At 44.3% G+C, this 19084-nt stretch overlaps 1 protein-coding gene across 3 annotated transcripts in view; it reads left to right on the top strand.

Annotated features, from left to right (window-relative positions):
* Positions 1-19084, top strand: part of PRKN (parkin RBR E3 ubiquitin protein ligase) — a 1304062-nt gene that overhangs the window by 1274565 nt on the left and 10413 nt on the right. For 2 of the 3 annotated variants that reach the window (XM_073894188.1, XM_025866444.2), the window contains exons 11-12: positions 2874-2991; positions 7770-10092. In XM_073894188.1, coding sequence (XP_073750289.1) covers positions 2874-2991; positions 7770-7882 — 231 coding nt within the window. In that variant the 3' untranslated portion in view covers positions 7883-10092. Of the gene's footprint in view, positions 1-2873; positions 2992-7769; positions 10093-19084 lie in introns of those variants that run through there. The other variant, XM_073894189.1, reaches the window with a different exon arrangement.

The raw sequence follows: 19084 nt of genomic DNA, 5'->3' as shown, positions 1-19084 counted from the left end.
AAACCCACCTCTGGCCACCATCAGTCTGTTCTCTGTATCTGTGGGTTCAGGTTTAGATTCTGCATATAAGTGAGATCATATATAGTATTTGTCTTTCTCTCTGACTTACTTCACTTAGCATAATGCCCTCAAGGTCTATCCGTGTCGTCACATAGGGCACAAAAGGCAGGATACTGTTTTCCACAGCGTCTAGGCCAATTTACGTTCCCACCAACAGTGCACAAGAGCTCCCTTTTCTCGACATCTGCCAACACCTGTTCTCTTGTCTTTTTGTAATAGCCATTCTAACAGGTATGAGGAGACAGCGCATTGTAGCTTTGATTTGCATTTCCCCGATGGTGAGAGATGTGGAGCACCTTTTTATGTACCTGTAGGCCATTTGTAGGCCTTCTTTGGAAAAATGTCTATTCAGCTCCTCTGCCCATTTTTTTCTTATCAGATTGCTTGGTTTTATTCCTATTGAGTTATCTGAGTGCTATATATATTTTGGATATTCACCTCTTAACAGATACAAGATTTGCAAATATCGGGGCGCCTGGGTGGCTCAGTCGTTAGGCGTCTGCCTTCGGCTCAGGTCATGATCTCAGGGTCCTGGGATCAAGCCCCACATCGGGCTCCCTGCTCTGCAGGAGGCCTGCTTCTCCCTCTCCCACTCCCCCTGCTTGTGTTCCCTCTCTGTGTCTCTCTCTGTCAAATAAATAAATAAAATCTTAAAAAAAAAAAGATTTGCAAATATCTTCTCCCATTCAGCAAGTTGCCTTTTCATGTTGCTGATGGTTTCTTTGCTGTGCAGAAGCTTCTTAGTTTGAAGGAGGCCCACCTGTTTATTTTTCCTTTTGTTGCCTTTGCTTTTAGTGTCTTTACTGAGACTGAAAAACTTTAACATTTTAAAAGTATTTAGAATCTGATAGTGAAATGCTAAAAGTTGGATGCATAACGCAGGGTGGAGTATTCTGCTCACCAGATTTGGCACCTTCCCTAGGGACCTCCCTGCACTGGGGTGACCAGATGATGACTATTTACTACAGCTGTTATCACTCTCATCCCTTAGAAAACCTGCTAAGCACGATGGTGCTGGGCAGAGTTTGATTCTCAAAGCACAGTGCTATGCGTTAGAAACCTGTATGTCAGCATCTCTGGTTTGGGTTTCCATCCTTCAGGTTTTCCAAGTTTTTTTTTTTTTTTTTTGAGAGAGAGAGAGAGCGCATGCGCACACAAGCAGGGGGAGGGGAAGAGAGAGAAGACAACTCCCCGCTGAGCAGGGAGCCTCATGCAGGACTCGGTCCCAGGACCCTGGGATCATGACCTGAACCGGAGGCAGAGGTTTAACTGACTGAGCCACCCAGGCGCCCCCAGGTTTTCCAAATTTTTACATTTAATGGGCACTGATGCTGCCATATCCAATGTAAGCATTCTGAACCTGGCACTTGACCTTTATTAGTTACTCAGAGGCCTCATTTGTAAAATAAGTTTGGTATCTTATTAGAAACCCCACTATTTTCTCTAGGTTATTGGGAGGAGCAACTGAAGTAATAGAAGTCAAAGTGTAAAAAATAATGTTATAAATTTCTAAAGTATTATCATTATTATTTTTGGAGTAATATCAGAGTATTAGAGCATTTTATGTTATTTGAGTCATTTTAGTAGTTTCTTAACATAAAAATAGCTCTGGAGATACTTTAAAATAGTTATTACAAGTTAATAGAATGATTTGCATGCTCATATTAATTTTAAAGCATAGAAGAAAAAAATTTTCTTTGAATACTCTAGAGGCCAAAATGGAAGGATTCTGTTTGGATTAACATGTTGGAATATATTTAAATATAGACTAGACTACAATTTTTTTGTACTGAATCCAAAAATATACCATTCTTTTTCTGCCCATGTCATTCAGTACTGAAGTAAGCTTAAGAGATTGCAGTGTCTGAGTGATTAGACAGGAACAGAATGAATTATCTCTGTGGTTGCATGAAACCTCTCCTCCTCTTCATGCTAAGAGTCAGGAATAACTCAGTTCTATAACAATAATAATATTAGCAAACATTTCTGAGAGCTTGCCCTGTGATAGATCCTGAGGTAATTCATATTATCACTTAACAACGTGCATCAGATACTAGTTCCAAGCCTTTCAAGAAATTCACTCAACCCCTGCTACCCCCAATGCACTAGGCATTGTTTATTTCCATCTAAGAGATGAGAACGTTCAGAGAGGTGACAGAGTGTCTTAGAGTCCCCCACCTGGATGGGGCTGGGGTTGGAGCCCAGGCAGCTGTCCCAGGACCCACAGTCTTCACCCCTGGCTCTTCCCAACGCCCTCTGCCTTCTGTGTCACGTCAGCTTCATTCCCTTCTTGTGGGTCCTGTCTCTCCTGTGACAACACTTGGAGCTCCCCATTCTCCAGGTGCGAGAATGAAGGATAACAATAAGTAGAAGAACCTTGAAACATCCCACTTACCAGCTTTGGGCAGCTGTTGAACCCAGCTAATCCTCGATGTGAAAGAAACACTATACACTCGCCTGACAAAGCATCAAAGAAAGAAGTGTCTGTAGAGCATTTATCACCTTGCCTGCATGTTTCACACCTGATAGACGTTCTTCATTACAATTATTCAAAACAACCAAAGAAAGGATCTCACACTATAAAATCAAGCCATGTTTTCTCAACTTGTAAGCAAAGGCCACATGCCAAGGAAACTATGTTCCGGTGTATGTCAGGCCTTGTCTACCACTTGTCAGGTGAGTTTATGTTTGAGCTTCTTGCCTGAAGGCACTCCCAGCTCTAAGAATTTCCTGGACGAGTGTCTCAAAAGAACCTACATGTCAACCCCAACATAAAGATCTGAGTTTCAACTCTTTCTGTCTTTATTCCGCAGGCTTACAGAGTTGATGAGAAGGCCGCGGAGCAAGCTCGGTGGGAAGAGGCCTCCAAAGAAACAATCAAGAAAACCACCAAGCCCTGTCCCCGTTGCCATGTGCCTGTTGAAAAAAATGGTGAGTCTGGGCTGCCAAAAAAGTGAGGATTTGGTGAGCTCTCCTTGGAGAGCATGAGCTGTGTAGTTATAATAGGAACTCTAGGAGGATATGTAACTGAGGAGCTCAGCACTCAGGGAATTTGGAGCCATTGGCCAGAACGCAAATCTCAGCTCTCCCAGGTCAAGTTTTTTAACTGCCTAAATCCTCCTCTCTCGAGTAGAGATGAAAACAGGAGCTGCCGCACAACAGTAGAATCGTGAGATGTCACGCATGGCAGATACTCAGCCAAGTGCCTGGCTTAGACCATCAATAAAACACTAACTGCCCTTATTAGTATTAATTATTAACAATGTTAGACACTTTGTATCTGGTAAGTTGTCCACTGGTGTAGCCAAAAATATATATATTAGGGAAACTTCCCAGCCTAATATTTCTCAGGATTCTGGTATCTAGAGTTACTCAGTAGGGGAAGGGTTGCCAGGTCATTCCTATTGGATGTCCCTCTTGGATAGTAACAACAACACAAATAATTAACTCGTATTGAGCTATACTGGATGCTTATCCTAAGTTCCCTGCAAATATCAGATCATTTAACGCTCACAGAAATCACAATATGTTCCCATTCACAATCTACATTAGCAACTCAGAATTCCTTTTGTAAAGAAATCTGTTTAATTTTGTTTAATTACCTGGTTCCCAAATTTTTTGGCCATGAAATTCTTTTTTTTTTTTTCCTATCACACCAGTTTATATACCTTTGAACACCAGCATGCACTTGGGGCTTTGGTTTCTTCAGCCTTGCTGTGGGAGGTGTAGTGCCTTATATTATTATGACACTTGCTTGCTTCATTAAAATATCCTTTACATGCCTATGTTTCTCAGTACACCTATTCCTTTAGCCTTTTAGCAACTACTGTCCTAATTTTAAGAATGTAAAGTGACCATTTGGAGATGCCTCTGGGTTAACCGACATTAACTGCAGTCAGTCTTTTCGGAGCCCACCTGTAGGCCCTGCTTTGTGTGGGTTAACAGGCTTAGAAACGCAGGATCCATATTTGAACGGCTGTCTTCTTAACGGCACTCCAAACCCAAGACATCACCCCCCAGGAAGGGCTGGTGTACCCCCCCTCCGACACACACACACTCAGTAAACGCCGGAGGCCACCGTGGCAATGGCGACACATGGGGGAGCTCGCAGATGGAAGGACTGTCCTTCCCCTCCCGTCCTAATGGACAAGTAGCCCCTGTAATTAATCCACCAGGGGACACGGAGGGAGGCCCCCTCAGCTCCACGACGGTGCATCCACGCTGTGGCTTCAGTTTCTCCCCTCCCCTTGAGCTTGCGGGGCTGGGATGCCGGCACCGGGGTCCCGGCAGCCGGGTCGTGTGGCCCGCAGTGGTCACCGCGCATCCTCCCTGCTCTGCGGCGCTAGTCTGTACTCAAGAGTTCGGCTTTGGGCTGCCGGGTTCACGGTGATCGGATACCTCGCATCAACCAGTGGGGCACCTGCTGCCATCCATCGGGAATGTGCCAACCAGCGTAGAGCCATCACAGCCCGGTGCCCGGAGCCCGGAGCCCGCTCTAAGCGTGAGACGCACGTGCTCGTGTGAGCTAGCGGCAGCGGCGTGGTCACGGGTGAGAAATAAAACGGAGCACCAGGTACACCTCTTCCCACGTTCTCCTCACGGAGCCTTTGCTGCGCCTGCGTGGTGGGCCGTGAACCAATGGCTCGCCGGGGAGTGCAGCCGGCAATCTCAGGAGGGGCCCGCAAGCCTCCGTTTGCTCAGCTGTGTCCTTCAGAAGGTCTGCATCAGTGCAAACAAGAGAGCACCGAGACAGCCCAGGGCAGCAGGAGTGCGCTCCGCTCAGGCCAAGTCCCTGGCTCAGAGACCATGGTGTCCTGGAAGTAAACCAAATAAATGTGTGCCATGATCCTCGCGTTCCTCTGTGCGCTGGAATGCGCCTGGAAGGTGGGCTGGCATCCCCTCGGAAGAGAGGACGTCCTGGAACCAGGGGCAAGAACTCTTGCGGTCCTCATCGCCCGGGCGGTGCCGCGTAGGCAACTGAAGTCAGAGAAGATGCAAAGAACTTTCACCAGGCAGGGTATGCAGCGCTGATAAACACGGGCCAGTGCCCCGGTTCGCACGGATTTCAAGAATGCACATTCAGTAGTAAGAGACCATTTTGCTATTACCGAAGGGCGGGAACATTGCCTGTCTCTCCCCTGGGCCCAGAAGAGCACCTGACAAATACTCCTTGAATTAAAAAGTAGCTAGTAAAGGGGATAACACGTAAACAGATATATATTTTTAAGACTTTATTTGAGAGAGAGAGAGAGAGAGAGCACAAGCAGGGGAGAGAGGCAGAGGGAGAAGGAGAAGCAGACTCCCCGCTGAGCAAGGAGCCCGATCCGGGACTCGATCTCAGGACCCTGGGATCATGACCTGAGCAGACGGCAGACGCTTAACCACTTAACCAACTGAACCACCCAGGCGCCCCCTGATTCCCGATTTCTTTGAAATATCAGGATTTACTATAAATGGAAAGCCCTGATTTTTCACCGATAGATTTTTAACCCATGAACAGAAAAGCTGAAACTTTTAAGCTTATTAATAATAAGCTATTATTAATCTAAACTGTTTTTAAAGCATACAACAGAGACAAATGTGAGCTCTATGGGCAAGAAAAGCTGGTTTCATGATCTCATTCTCAAAGTAAATTCATGGCCTGTGTCATAGTCATCTGAAAACCAGAAAGGACTTCTTCCCACAGCAAAGCCACAAGGAAACATCAGGCTCATTCCCATTTCAAACACAGGCTAAGCCTCACTGCTCCTCGCTCCTGCCATCATCAGTCTGGGAAAGCGTCTCCCTTCCCTTCCACCTCAGACAGATGAGATTCTGCTTCCATTCTCTGATCAACAAGTGCCTGTTGCCAGTTAAAGCTCCCATTGGGTCCTTCAGGAACTTCTACTCCCTCATTAAATCTAATGAAAGAGTCGCTGGCTCCAGCCACGGTGCTGATAGGCATAGGCGCATCAGTCAGTGGACAGAATTCTCTAGGAGGGAAGCCATGTTTTCTTCATTTAGATGCCCACAAAGTCCGGTGAAGTTGTCAGCAGCTTCTTACTCACATCTATGTTATGTTGGCAAAGCTTTCAGAGTCAGAGTCCCTGGTGCTTCTCCATATTATGGGAGCTAACATATTGCCTTGCATCTATTAAGCACCCGGGGAAGTTATAAGAAAGTTAATAATATGAATATCCTCTTCCTAATTCCTTTCTTCTTCTTCTATGGAGCCATCGTGATTCTAGTTTCTATAATAAAATGTTATTTGTAATGTTAGTATTTTTGAGGATTTGGGTATTGTAGGAAAACATTATATTATTTACATCATAAGCATATAATCATTAAATATGTATTGAAAATTATACAGTCCTGGAATTGTGTAATCCTAAATGGGAAATATTAAGATAAAAGTATCATAGGTGAGTTTTCCCTTTATTTTCTGCATATTTATACTTTAGAAGTAGCAAAGTAGGGGATTTTAAATGCCCTTAAATTATCCTACGACAAATTCCTTTAGTTACATATTCATAAATATTTTAAATCAGTGGAAGTTCTCATGCCATATTTCTAATAATAAAAATAAGACAGTATGGAAGCAATTACCTGGAAAATTTGGCAAGAAAAAATGACTTAACAAGATAATTGGTAAAATTGAATAATAGAGCATATCCAGTGTTATGTCAGATTCAAGCAAAGAACTGCTTTTGCCTGAATTATCTAGGAAATCCAGTCAGAAACTGTTCTCTGCATCTAACTTCATATAAGTAACTTCCTCTGCACTCCACTGCAGACTCGATGTCTGAGCCCCAGAAGCAAATAAAAAAAATGAATTGCACAGATGCAGGAAGGGGAGGAATTCCAAAATAAGTCCCGGAATAAGGGACTGTTCATCTCCTGCTGCAAATGCCCTGTTCCATGAAAGAACAGACCCTGGGTACATCTCAGGCGTTGCCAGTTAGAATTACTTGACCTTGAGAAAATTCTACAGCAGAGTAACACTCCTACTCACTCAGTGCTTTTGAGGAGTATTGAGGTCATCCATGTAGAGTACCTAGTTTCTCCCATCTTAAATACAATTTCAGCAGCATTAAAGAATGCATTCTCCATTTAATACTTATTTTATTTTATTTTTTTAAAGATTTTATTCATTTATATGACAGAGAGAGACATAGCAAGAGAGGGAACACAAGCAGGGGGAGTGGGAGAGGGAGAAGCAGGCTTCCCGCCAAGCAGGGAGCCCAATGCGGGGCTCGATCCCAGGACCCCGGGATCATGACCTGAGCTGAAGGCTTAGCGACTGAGCCACCTAGGTGCCCCTCCATTAAATACTTTTCATACTGCTTCCCCACCTCCTTTTTCATGAACTTTGCCAAGCCACCTAATATTATAGGTTATATGTTAAATAATTAAATATATTAACATCTATTTAAGGCATTAAACAATATACATTTCAATAAGGAATTGACCCCGGCTGTGAAACACAAAGCATTTGTCTCTAAATCCCATTTCAGAAGAAGTAAATAAACTCAGATTTATAAATAAAATTTGTCCTAGGTGGGAGTGGCGTCCCTCACCCTCACTCCTTTCTTAATGAATGAACGTCCTAACTTCAGAATGCCCTTGGATGGCTTGTGACATTCCCTTAAGAAAGTCATTTCTGGAGCAGTGTGTGGGTGCGGGACGGAGTGTTCTCCGGGTGTTTGCCTGTGTCCTTTGTCTGCCCGCAGGAGGATGCATGCACATGAAGTGCCCACAGCCGCAGTGCGGGCTGGAGTGGTGCTGGACCTGCAGCTGTGAGTGGAACCGCGCCTGCATGGGAGACCACTGGTTCGATGTGTAGCCTCAGCACCGCGAGCGGGCGCCCCCTGCCGTCCAACTTGGAAACGTACAAAGGGTCCTGCCATTCCCTGCTCTTTCTCCAAACTCCCTCTCTCTCTCTCTCTCTCTCTCTTTCCCTTTCTCTCTCACGCATGCACACGCACACACACACACAGACACAGCACCCCTCAAGCTCCTTCCAAAACCACTAAAACAGAGTTACAGGAGAAGCTCCTGGGATCCCTTTCTTTGTGCCCTCGAAAAACAACAAGAAGTATTCTCGGGCCTCAGCAATACACGGTGCGTCCGCGTTTTGTAAGGATTGTCATTCTCGCAGGAATTCAAGTCACACTGGGTTTAAGTACGCAGAGAGAGATTTCTCAGGTCTAATTTCCTGCATTGTACCTTCAGCAAAGATTGGGAAGAAGCCGTTGGTGAGGAAATAGTTCGGAGGGACTATTGTCAGTGGTTCTCTATAAGACGGCCGACAGTGGGTTCTGGGAACTATATTCTCGGCTTTAAGAGCAATGCTCTTACTTAAATTTTCAGAGAGCATCTATTCCCAAAGAACCACAGGCAATAGTGAAACTCTGTGTTTATCCCTAAGAATTCTACCTTTATATATTGCATGGATGGAATATCAACTATGCATAAATCAGCTTGTCAACTAGTGAGAAATTATGAAAGTTAATTTGAATGTTGAATGTTGCCATTATAGGAAAGAAATCAAAACTTCATGTACTTTTCCTTCCATTTAATTATTTGAGACCTTAGGAAGAAATTGTTTTTCTGAGAATATTATGAAGTCTTTAATTTGGTTTTAAACATTCACTTTGCAGCTTGGGGAATAAGCTAGTACATTTGGCTTCACTGTAAATTTAATGGGGGAAGGTGCCTGTAGAGGAGACATTTTTAGAAATGGTTTTATAATGATTCTCAATGTTAATAAAAGTGCAGGGTGTTAAGGCAGAAATCTTTAAAGAAGGAGCATTTCTAGGGATAACAAAACAGAACCAAGACCAATTCTGTACCAGGAAGGTTTATGCTCCTTCTGCACCTGCTCGGTCCCCCAAGCCGCATGCTCCAGGGGCTCAGACCCCCGAATGGATTACTCCAAGGAGAGCTCCTCTCTCGGACAGTAGAGTCACACCAGAAGATTTCCTCATGTTGACCCGGATCTAAATGGAGTGTTTATCAAGTTTTCAATTTTTTTTTTTGAGGCATTCACAACACATCAAAAAGAGATGTGTTTACACCAAATGCGGCAGACCTCATTTCCTATAGCACAGTGTACAGATGAAACAGTGTGACCACTGTCTTTGGTTCTCATTATCTGTCTTCTCAGGGCTTTTCTTTGAGGACATAGCACCAGAAATCCTTGCCGGAGGAGAGAGGGAATGACCTCAGAATGTTTCCCAAGGACATCTGTCCCTCTGTCCCTACCTATCCTCCCAGGGACCATCCTGCCTGATCACCCTTTTTTCCCCCCCTCAGAGGCCGGTCCTGGGACAAGATGGGGTGTGGCAACCACAGTGGCATTAATCAGCCTCATTTGGCTTCGCTCTCTCAGAAAATCCAACCTCCCCAACATGATCCCAAAGCTGCCAGACTCATGTCACGAAGCCTTCACAATCATGGCGAGGGAACGGAGAGCCAAGTATCTGTAAACGTGAGGAAAAGGAAGGTCGCTAGGCATGAGCCCACATGTCCCAGGGGCTGGTATCAGTGAGGGCACGTTACTGACAATCCCCGCAAGTAGCTTCTCACACTGACCCAGCAGGACAAATCAGACGGCTCCCTCTGTCATGTGGAGCACCCCGCATTTTACAGCCACTATAGCTCTTGGGTTTAGGGATGCTGTCCTGACTGCTTCCCTCCAAATCTGTGTGCTGTGTTGGGTGTGCGAAGCCGGAACAGGGTTTGCTGTCATGGGTTCAGGCACGGTAGAAGTTTCTAGGGCTTTGCTCCTTTCTTTTGGTGGTGGTCTTTTTTTTTTTTTTCCTCCAGAATAGAATACTGAGACAAGTTAACAGGAAAAAACAGCCTCTGTAAAGGAATGGGAAATCACAAACCACTGTAAAGGAACATGCTTGAACATGAAATGTGTAACTGAATGTGAATATATCAAAAGCATAGAAATAAAATCTCTGCAGAAGAATCTTTATTTTTCTCTGAAGCGTGTAAAGGAATATTTGACAACTATGTCTAAGGTTGTACTCAAATTATCAATAAAAAGCATCAATAGAGCTTTTGAGTCCATCTCTGAAGATAGATTTTCGTTAAATGCTGGGGTGTTGGGAGGGTGGACACCTTGCTCCAGGAGCCTCCCTCGGGGCCTGAAGGGATCTCCTGCCCAGGCAGTGGCTGTTTTTATCTAAAAAGCAAACCATCCGTTTAAAATCTAATGGTGACTTTCCTGCTGTATCAGCAAACTTTTCTAGTAAATGTTTAATACAGAAGATTGAGTCAGGAAAAACCACAAGGATGCTCTGTGTAATGTTTCAGAAAATCTCAGTGACTTTGCATGGCTCTCATCGTGGGCGTGGTGACACTGCATTTCTTGAGAACTATTGCAGTGGCTGGAATGAGTAACAATGAGCCTGTGTTTGAGCAATCTGGAATGGAACATTCTTGGAGAACTCCTATCCATATATAAGGCAAGCCGACACCATGAGGGCCTGTTGGTGCCAAGCACCACAGTAAATGCTCTGGAGAAACACGAAGTTTCTAGGAGTGATGGCCCTGGTATTGACACCCATCTCCAGGGTGTAAATTAGAGACCTGATACTGTGGATAGAAATGAATAAGCACAGATGTGGAATGCTTATTTGAGAAGAAACAGCAGGTGTGGGGAAAAGCCAGCATCGTTGGTTGGGTGGTGTTACGTGCGCCCACCACCATCCTTGCTAGGCCATTCCTAGTACCATGGAGAGTATCAATGCTGGTTTTTTAAAAGAAAGCCCTATTTCAAAACAACACTGAACCCATCGTCCAGTTACCTGCTGTGAATAACTGTCCATTCACAAATATTTAAAAGTTTTCTCTGCAGTTTGGATAATCATGCAAAAAAAAAAGCTGAGAAGTATTGTCTGGGAAGACATTTGGCACACAGATGCATGGCTCTATCTTGGTGGGCCCACAGTGTTCCCTGATCTCATCATCTGAGGTGTGGGCTGAGAGAATCAACTTTGTTAGCATCAGAGGTAACTGGACCCCAGAAGACAGACTCACACGAGTCCAACTCATAAGAGAACAAAGTACAAAACGTAGAACATCAATTTAAATGTATATTTACAATGAGAAGCTCTTGTCCTGATCTTCACCTGTGCTTTTCCATCTGCCTGGAATCTTTCCAACCTCTTTCTTCACACCACACATTCCTCCCCGCTTTGGCTGGCCAGCCTCAGATCTCCAGCTCTCCCAGAACCCTTCTCTCCCCATCCTGGCCTTCAACTGAAGGTCCTTCCTGGCCTTCAACTGAAGGTTCCCAGGGCCACACGACTTCCCACATCAGAGCTGTGTGGTGTTCTCCCAGTGCCAGCAAATTCTCCACTTCTCCACACAGCAACGGGGTGTCCTACAAGTCAATTCGATTCTGACATTACCTGGAATGTCAGGCCCTACAGGTAAGAGCTCAGTTTCACCCGACCACCCCCACGTCACACATGGCCCAAGTCCCCGGTTGCCAACTATACTGCTCATTGACGGGCTATGAATCTGGGGTCCCCATGAGCCCCTCCTCAGGCTCAGTCCCTCACTAGAAAACTCACAAAACTCAGGAGAGTGCTTTACTTACTATTACTGGCTTGTGATAAAGAATCCAAACTCAAGGATCGCCCGAATAGAGAGGTGCATGGGCGGGGATGGGGTGGGATTGGGTGAGTGTGCAGAGCTTCCGTGAGGCCTACAGGGGCACCACCTTCCCAGCAACAACTGGGAAGCTCTCTGAAACCCCTTCTTTAGGGGTTTCTACAGAGGTTTCATTAAGTAGGCACAATTGATAATATCATTGGCCATTAGTAATTAATTCCATCTGCAGCCTTCTGGAGATGGTTAGGGACTGGGGCTGCAAGTTCCAGCCCTCTAATCATGCCTTGGTTTTTCTGGCAAGCAGCCCCCAGCCTAAAGCTATCTGAGACAGCCCCCCCAACCACAGATAACTCATTGGCATGCAGAAGACATTCATGGCTCCAGAGATTCCAAAACTTTGGGAGCTATGTGCCAGGAACCAAGTATATATGTCTTATATTTATTTATATTTATTATTATTTACTTGCCTATATATATATATATATATATATATACACACACACACATATATATGGGAGATATATATATATATATAGCTAAGGAACTGCATTTTGGAATTCTGAGCAAATCTACATGGAAAATCAAACTACAATGGAAAGCATCCTTGCTGAGCCTAGACCGTGCTCAGTGACTTAGCTCAACGTGTGGACGAGTGACCCCTGGACAGATGTATCATTTTCCATTACAAATGTACATCTGACACGGGCTAGGAACCCCTGGCCTCAGATCAGGTAACCTTACCTCAAAGAGTTAGTGAGCTGTGTGGCCAAAGGACTGTACTTTTAAACTCCTGTTATGACTGCATCACCCGCCTCCCTGTCACTGCTCCAGTGAGCTCACCTGTACCCTGGCTGTTCCGAAGGCTCTGCGGCTGTGCAAGCAGAGGCTCACTCCCCTGTGTTTCCTTTCTGTAGATGGTTTGTTTCATCCACAGTTCTTGGATTTTTAATTCCAACCTCAGACAGACTTTAATGGCATTTTTGAAGGATGCTATTCAGCATCAAATCTCCACTCAGTATTCTTTCCCCGGAAAGTTTTCCTTATGTGTTTATTTTTATTGTAAAACAGTTATTCCATTATTACATGCTTGTTACAGAAAATAAAGAAGGGGAAAGGAAAGAAGAAAAACCACCATCTAGAAATAATTGTTTTGCATCTTACATATTTCCATTTAAAAACACAGGATGAGCATCTACCTGTGTCAATAGATTTCTACACTGACAGTTTTCCAGGACCTCATCATGGTCTCCTATATATATACTAATTAAGTTAGCAAGTGTATCTTCTAAGCTTTCAGATCTAATTCTAAAGTGTGTTTTTTGTATGTAGTCATTAAACAGTCTAGACATGAAAAGTAGTATGCAGCCTGAAAAAATATTTGCAGTATAATGTTAAGTAAAAAGGAGTTTACCAGAAATGTATGTGTGCTGTCACTGAAATTATTTAAGAAATTCTAAAAAAGAAATGATTGAAGAACATACATTAAAATGCAATTTGCTGTGGTGATAAAATTATATGTGATTTTTTTTTTACTTTCTCTACTTTCTGTGTTTTTTGGCAGTGTGAAAATACCACTTTAAATGAAAATAATAGTTTTTTAAATATCCCGTGACAGTGAAAGCGTCTCATATTGCTTGCAGCCAAGGAGTGAAGATTTTCCCATCACTAATTCTGCTCTTGGGGGCGCCTGGGTGGCTCAGTCAGTTAAGCGTCTGCCTTCGGCTCCGGTCATGATCCCAGGTCCTGGGATCGAGCCCCGCATCGCATCGGGCTCCCTGCTCCGCGGGGGGTCTGCTTCTCCCTCTGCTCCCCTCCCCCCACCCCCTGCTCCTGCTCTTTCTCTCTCTCTCTCTCTCAAATAAATAAAATCTTTACAAATTTTTCAAAAATAATTCTGCTCTTGAATTACCTGAACTTTTACTAAAATAACAAACAGTAGATTAGAGACACTCTACTGCTTCTTTCAAAAGAGTTCTACCAAACAAATTTGGGAGAAGTGGGCTGGGAGAGGAGTTGACTCTGGGAAGGCGCGAATCTGCTTGCAGCCCAGCGTGGAAGCAGCATGTGTTTCTCCTGCTTCTCGCGCACCTGCTCTGCAGAGGGGAGGTGTGGTGGGGCTGGGAGGGTTCCTGGCTCCTGGAAAGACTCTTGTTCCCTAAGAAGGCGAGGAAGTAGAAGGTTAATGTGCCAACTTGAGTGGCCACTTCTGCCTCATTAATATAAAAGAAAAATGGTCTTATGTTTCTGATTTCTCCCTTTCCCAAAGCAAACTCAATCGATTTCAGGAAGCTATAATGATCCAGTGCAGCTAACAGAGTGTGTGAGAAAGACGTGAGCCAAGATCAAATCAATGTCATGAAAGGGGTGATGACCTTGTTTTGTTCGTAAGTGATGGGAAATACAAGCCTACTTCTCTCTTTTGTGAAGTAAATCGAATAAATTGAATGAAGTCATTTCAATTTCTTTTAATAAGTTGGAAGACCGTCAGCTCCCCTGCTCCTTAGGGGCGGCCTGCCTCTGCAAAGGTTCCCCTGATCCATCCACAAGCCAAACCAACCAAGAGGCCAACATCTTGGATACTGATGCCTCCCAAAGGAGCTTATCTCACTAAAAATAGGGGCTGCGGAAACCACAGCAAGCCATTGATACTCACGCAGGACCAGGGAATGGTATTCTAGAATCCCTAAATTCTGCACTATCTCTCTGCACCAGCAGCTGGCTTTATTCTCCGGCCATTTGTCATGGAGACATTCAGATTTCATGATCTCACACGCATTCTGTGCATTATCCCAGTGGAGTCCCCGCTCTCTGCAGCCTGTTTCCCTGCAGTGATCTCCAGCTGGTGTCTGAGTCGGGCCCCCTCTTTCCGGAACCACACGGCCTGCTCCCTCCCCCGCTCCCTGTTGGCGCTCACTCTCCCTTCTCCACACGATGTTTCTCCACATCTTTCACCTGTATCTGAATATACCATGCATTTGCCTGTTTATGGGGTCTCTGCCTGTCTCCCCTATTAGAATGTTAGCCCCAGGAGGGCAGCTCATCGATGCAACTTCTCTTGTAAATGATAATTAAAGAACAGACATCAACAATCATCCGCCAAGGGGCTCACACCCACCCACCTGCCCATTGACCACCTGCCTCTAATCTATGCAAAAACCACCTGACTGAAACAGTTAACCCCTTGGGGAGTAGTGTCAGAAACACCAAGTGCCATTGCACAAACTGTTATTTAGAAGCATTGCCACTGGGGCGCCTGGGTGGCTCGTTGGTTAAGCATCTGCCTTTGGCTCAGGTCATGATCTCAGGGTCCTGGGGTCGAGCCCCGCGTTGGGTTCCCTGCTCCGCGGGGAGCCTGCTTCTCCCTCTGCCCTTCCCCCTACTTGTGCTCTCTCGTGCTTGCTCTCTCTCTCAAATAAGTAAAATCTTTTTAAAAAACCGAAATATTGCCATTGTTCCTTTTAATTTGGCTGTAATCAAAAAGTCACAATTTGTTTTTATTCTCTTGTCTTTCCCATTTCACGTTCCAGGTGAAGATTTTCCATCACCAGATTTTCTGGTTCATTTTGTCTTGGTCACTCCAACAATTTTCAGGAGGTGGGTCTCCTAACTGATTTAGGACAGAGTCTCCCAACCGTTTTTATTTATCGTTTCTAAGACAGATTCCGTCAGAAGTCATCTGAACAAACATGTCCTAGTGCCACATAGTTTCAACGATAAACTCTAATACAGAACCGTTTTTCAGTTTCTGATGTTTTTCAATGAAGTTATCCTTCAGAGGGATCAGGGAAACACGCGCTTGTCACAGTGTCATCTGTGGTCAAGGAACTTTGAACGTAGGCCATTCTTACCCTGATTCTCCTCACATTGAGAAACACCTAGAACTGTGCCCAGCGGTTGATAACCGTCAGCGATCCAGCATCAGCAGCATCACCTGATTATGTTGGAGCCACGGGTCTGTGCCTTCTCATTCAACCCCGTGGGAGAAGCTTGTGTGTCTGGCAGAGTCATGCAGGTCACCTGGGAAAGAGTTACAAGGACCAGAGACAGGGTCTCATGATCCTCAGATCCGCTCTCTAGCTGCAGCAAAATGTTTAGTTGAACTGCTTGCCCGTGTTTATTTATTCCTGCCCCTGATTGTAACACTGATGGGAAAGAAAGCTCTTATGGAAATGACAACCATAGGGTTGGCCATGACCGTGCAAGGCGGCCAGAATGGTCTGCACAGGTGCTCCAGTAACAGCATCATTACAGCGGGGGGACCAGAGCTCAAGTGGATTAGAAGCAGGAACATCAAACATCGGGTCAGCAAACTTTTTCTGTAAAGAGTCAAATCATGAAGGCAGTTGACCCTTGAACAACATGAGTTTGAACTGCACGGGTTCACTGATATGCAGATTTCTTTTTCCTGATAAAACAGTACGGTACTATAAATGTATTTTCTCTTCCTTATGATTTTTTTGACCATGTTTTTCTGTAGCTAACTTGATGGTAAGACTACAGTATACAATACATATAACATACAAAATGGGTGTTAATCCCCTGTTTCTGTTATCAGTAAGGCTTTCTGTCAAAAGTAGGCTATTAGTTGGGGCGCCTGGGTGGCTCAGTCAGTTAAGCATCCGACTGTTGATTTCAGCTCAGGTCATGATCTCGGGGTCACGAGATCGAGTCCTACATCAGGCTCTGTGCTCAGCGCAAAGTCTGCTTGAGATTCTCTCTCTCTCTCTCCCTCTGCCCTTCCCCCTGTGCTCTCTCACTCTCTCTCAAATAAATAAAATCTTTAAAAAAAAAAAGCAGGCTATCAGTCATTAAGATTTGCACAGATCTGCACAGATATGTGCAGATCTGTGACTGTGTAGGGTGGGGGGTTAGCGCCCCAACCCCTCGCATGGTTCCAGCGTCCACTGTATTTTAGGTTTTACGGGCCATAAATCTCTGTTGCAACTACTCAGCTCTGCTTCTGCAGAGTGACAGCCACTCAGACAACATACGAATGGAAATGTATGGTTGGTTGTGTTCCATTAAAATGTTAAATACAGGTGGTGGGTCCCTCTCACAGTAACTGAAAAATAGTTTTACAGATTCAAACATGAAGACACAGTAAAGGGAAACACTAATTTTTTTTCAAACTTGTGTTATCTATCCAACAAATAGTTATTGAGTACTGAATCCTTTGGGCATCAGGGTCACAAAAATAATGACAAGATTGCTCTGCTCAAAATTCTGACAAACTAGCAGATGAGGCAGCTACCTAACAACAAGGAAGTTGGATGGATGCTCTCACAGAAGCTGTACCAGATCAAGGTCTGGCGAGGAAAGGAGGAGGGGACGCTTCCCAGGCTCAAACTGAAAAGGAATGGGGGCGTGTGGCAGGTGGCCAGCAGCAGGGAGAGGAGGCTGGGCACCAGCAGCAGCAGGTCGCACAGTCCCCTTCCCGCGTGGGTCTCGGAGCCGGAGTGACGAAGGAAGACAGGGCCAGAGAAGCAGGTGTGAAACGGATCCAGATGGAGACCGCTGAGAAGTTCCTACTCCATCTCATGGACAACAGGACACCACTGAGGGAGTTTAAGAAGGGCAAGGACTCTACCCAGTCGGTGTTTTAAAAAATTCATTCCATTGGGGTGGCAATAAGAGACCATCTGAAGACTTTCTCCAGAGTGGGTTGAGAGGAGCTTGAGGCCAGAACTGAGGCAGGGCAGTGGCCACGAAGAGGAGACATCCAATATGTATGGAGGTCTCCCGACCAATGCCTGTTGGATCCAGGAGCAGAAATAGGAGGTGAACAGAAAACTGAACAAATCCAAATAAAGTCTGGAGCTCAGTTAATAGCATTGTACCAATGTTAATTTCTTAGCTTGAATAAATCGTGCTGTGATTATGCAAGATGCTAAAATTAGGAGAAGTTGTATAAATAAAGAGGAATGCTGTCTACATCTTTGCAACTTTTCTGTAAATCTAAAATTACTCCAAAATAAAAAGACTAAAATTTTTTAAGAAGTATAGAATTTGGTCATCAGTTGGATGTGACAAATGAGTGAGGCAGAGAGGGTGAAACTGGGCTTCTCTTGGATGGCTGTGGGGCTGGTGGAGGAGAACACAGGAGGAGGGCCACGTCTGTCCTAGAAGTATGTTTTTTTGTAGCCCTTTGTGTTACAAATAAGTCATTTTAATCCACAGATGCTTCAAAATAATAATTTTATATGATATCTTAAATTGGTAAAGACATGACAAAGGTAATCTAAGCTGTTAACCTTCATGCCCAAGATAAGAGATGCATCTCTGGCTGTTTGTGATACAATATTTTAGACTGAATTTTTGTGATACAATATTTGTGAATATTTGTGATACAATATTTTAGACTGAACTTTCTCCTTCCAAATCAGTAATTTGATCAGAAGCGAATGTGTAATTTAGGTAATAAAGGAGAAGCCATGGCTCAAGGCTAAGTGGTGAGTGTTGATTCCCATGGGGTCAATTCAAAGGAAGAATTATGAAAAAAACAAACACACTTCCCAGGGGAATTACGTTTGCAGCACGTAAGGAAAAAAATTAGGAGATTGGAGAAGGGAGGTCAGAAAATGAATGAGTGCATCTCACCTGGATTTTCAGAGCAGAGTCAATCCAGATTATCCAACATTGGGAAAACGTGGCAAAAAGAATATAATCTTGACCCCTCAGTGGTTCTTGCAATTTCTTAACATTAGAGGCACCTTTGGGAACTAATGTAGCATCTGAAGGAATATTTATATAAGTTTATCTGTCCATTCTGTTTCACTTCATTTTCTTTTCTTTCCATTAACTTCACATGATCCGAAAATTAATATTTCACAGGACGAGAGAGCATGTCTCATATGATTCCCTTGTTATAAAATGAAGTCACACTCACTTGTGCTTCTATCCATGGTCCATTGACCCTTCCATCTGCAAGCTTGACAGAGTTTGATGGTTGGAATGATGCTTACCAAAAGCAATGCTGGCTTTTTGGGGAGGTGAGATTTGGGGTGACTTTTTTCTTCCTTGCATTTTTCTATAGTACTTGAATTTTTTATGACAAAAAGGCATCACTTTCAAAGAAAAAAAACACCATTACTTAAAAGAGAGAAGGCCAACAGAAATCTATAGACCAGCCTTACTTGTGAATGTGTGTTGGGGGTTCTTCGTGGGGTTCATGTGGGGAGCATGGCCATGCTATGGTGCCCACACAGGGAGGGCCTCAAGGTAGAGAAGTTGACAGTGCTCCAGGATGTTCAAGGTGTTCTATTAAAGTTGAAAGTCCATCTGTTGGCATGATACTGGCACAAAAACAGACATAGAGACCAATGGAACAGAATAGAGAACCCAGATATGAACCCTCAACTCTATGGTCAAATCATCTTCGACAAAGCAGGAAAAAACATGCAATGGAAAGAAGACA

The sequence above is a fragment of the Callorhinus ursinus genome, unplaced genomic scaffold, assembly GCF_003265705.2.
Source record: "Callorhinus ursinus isolate GAN/ISIS: 27379988/994484 unplaced genomic scaffold, GSC_fseal_2.0 scaffold6, whole genome shotgun sequence".
Lineage (NCBI taxonomy): Eukaryota > Metazoa > Chordata > Mammalia > Carnivora > Otariidae > Callorhinus > Callorhinus ursinus.
This window is presented reverse-complemented; position numbering and strand designations above follow the sequence as displayed.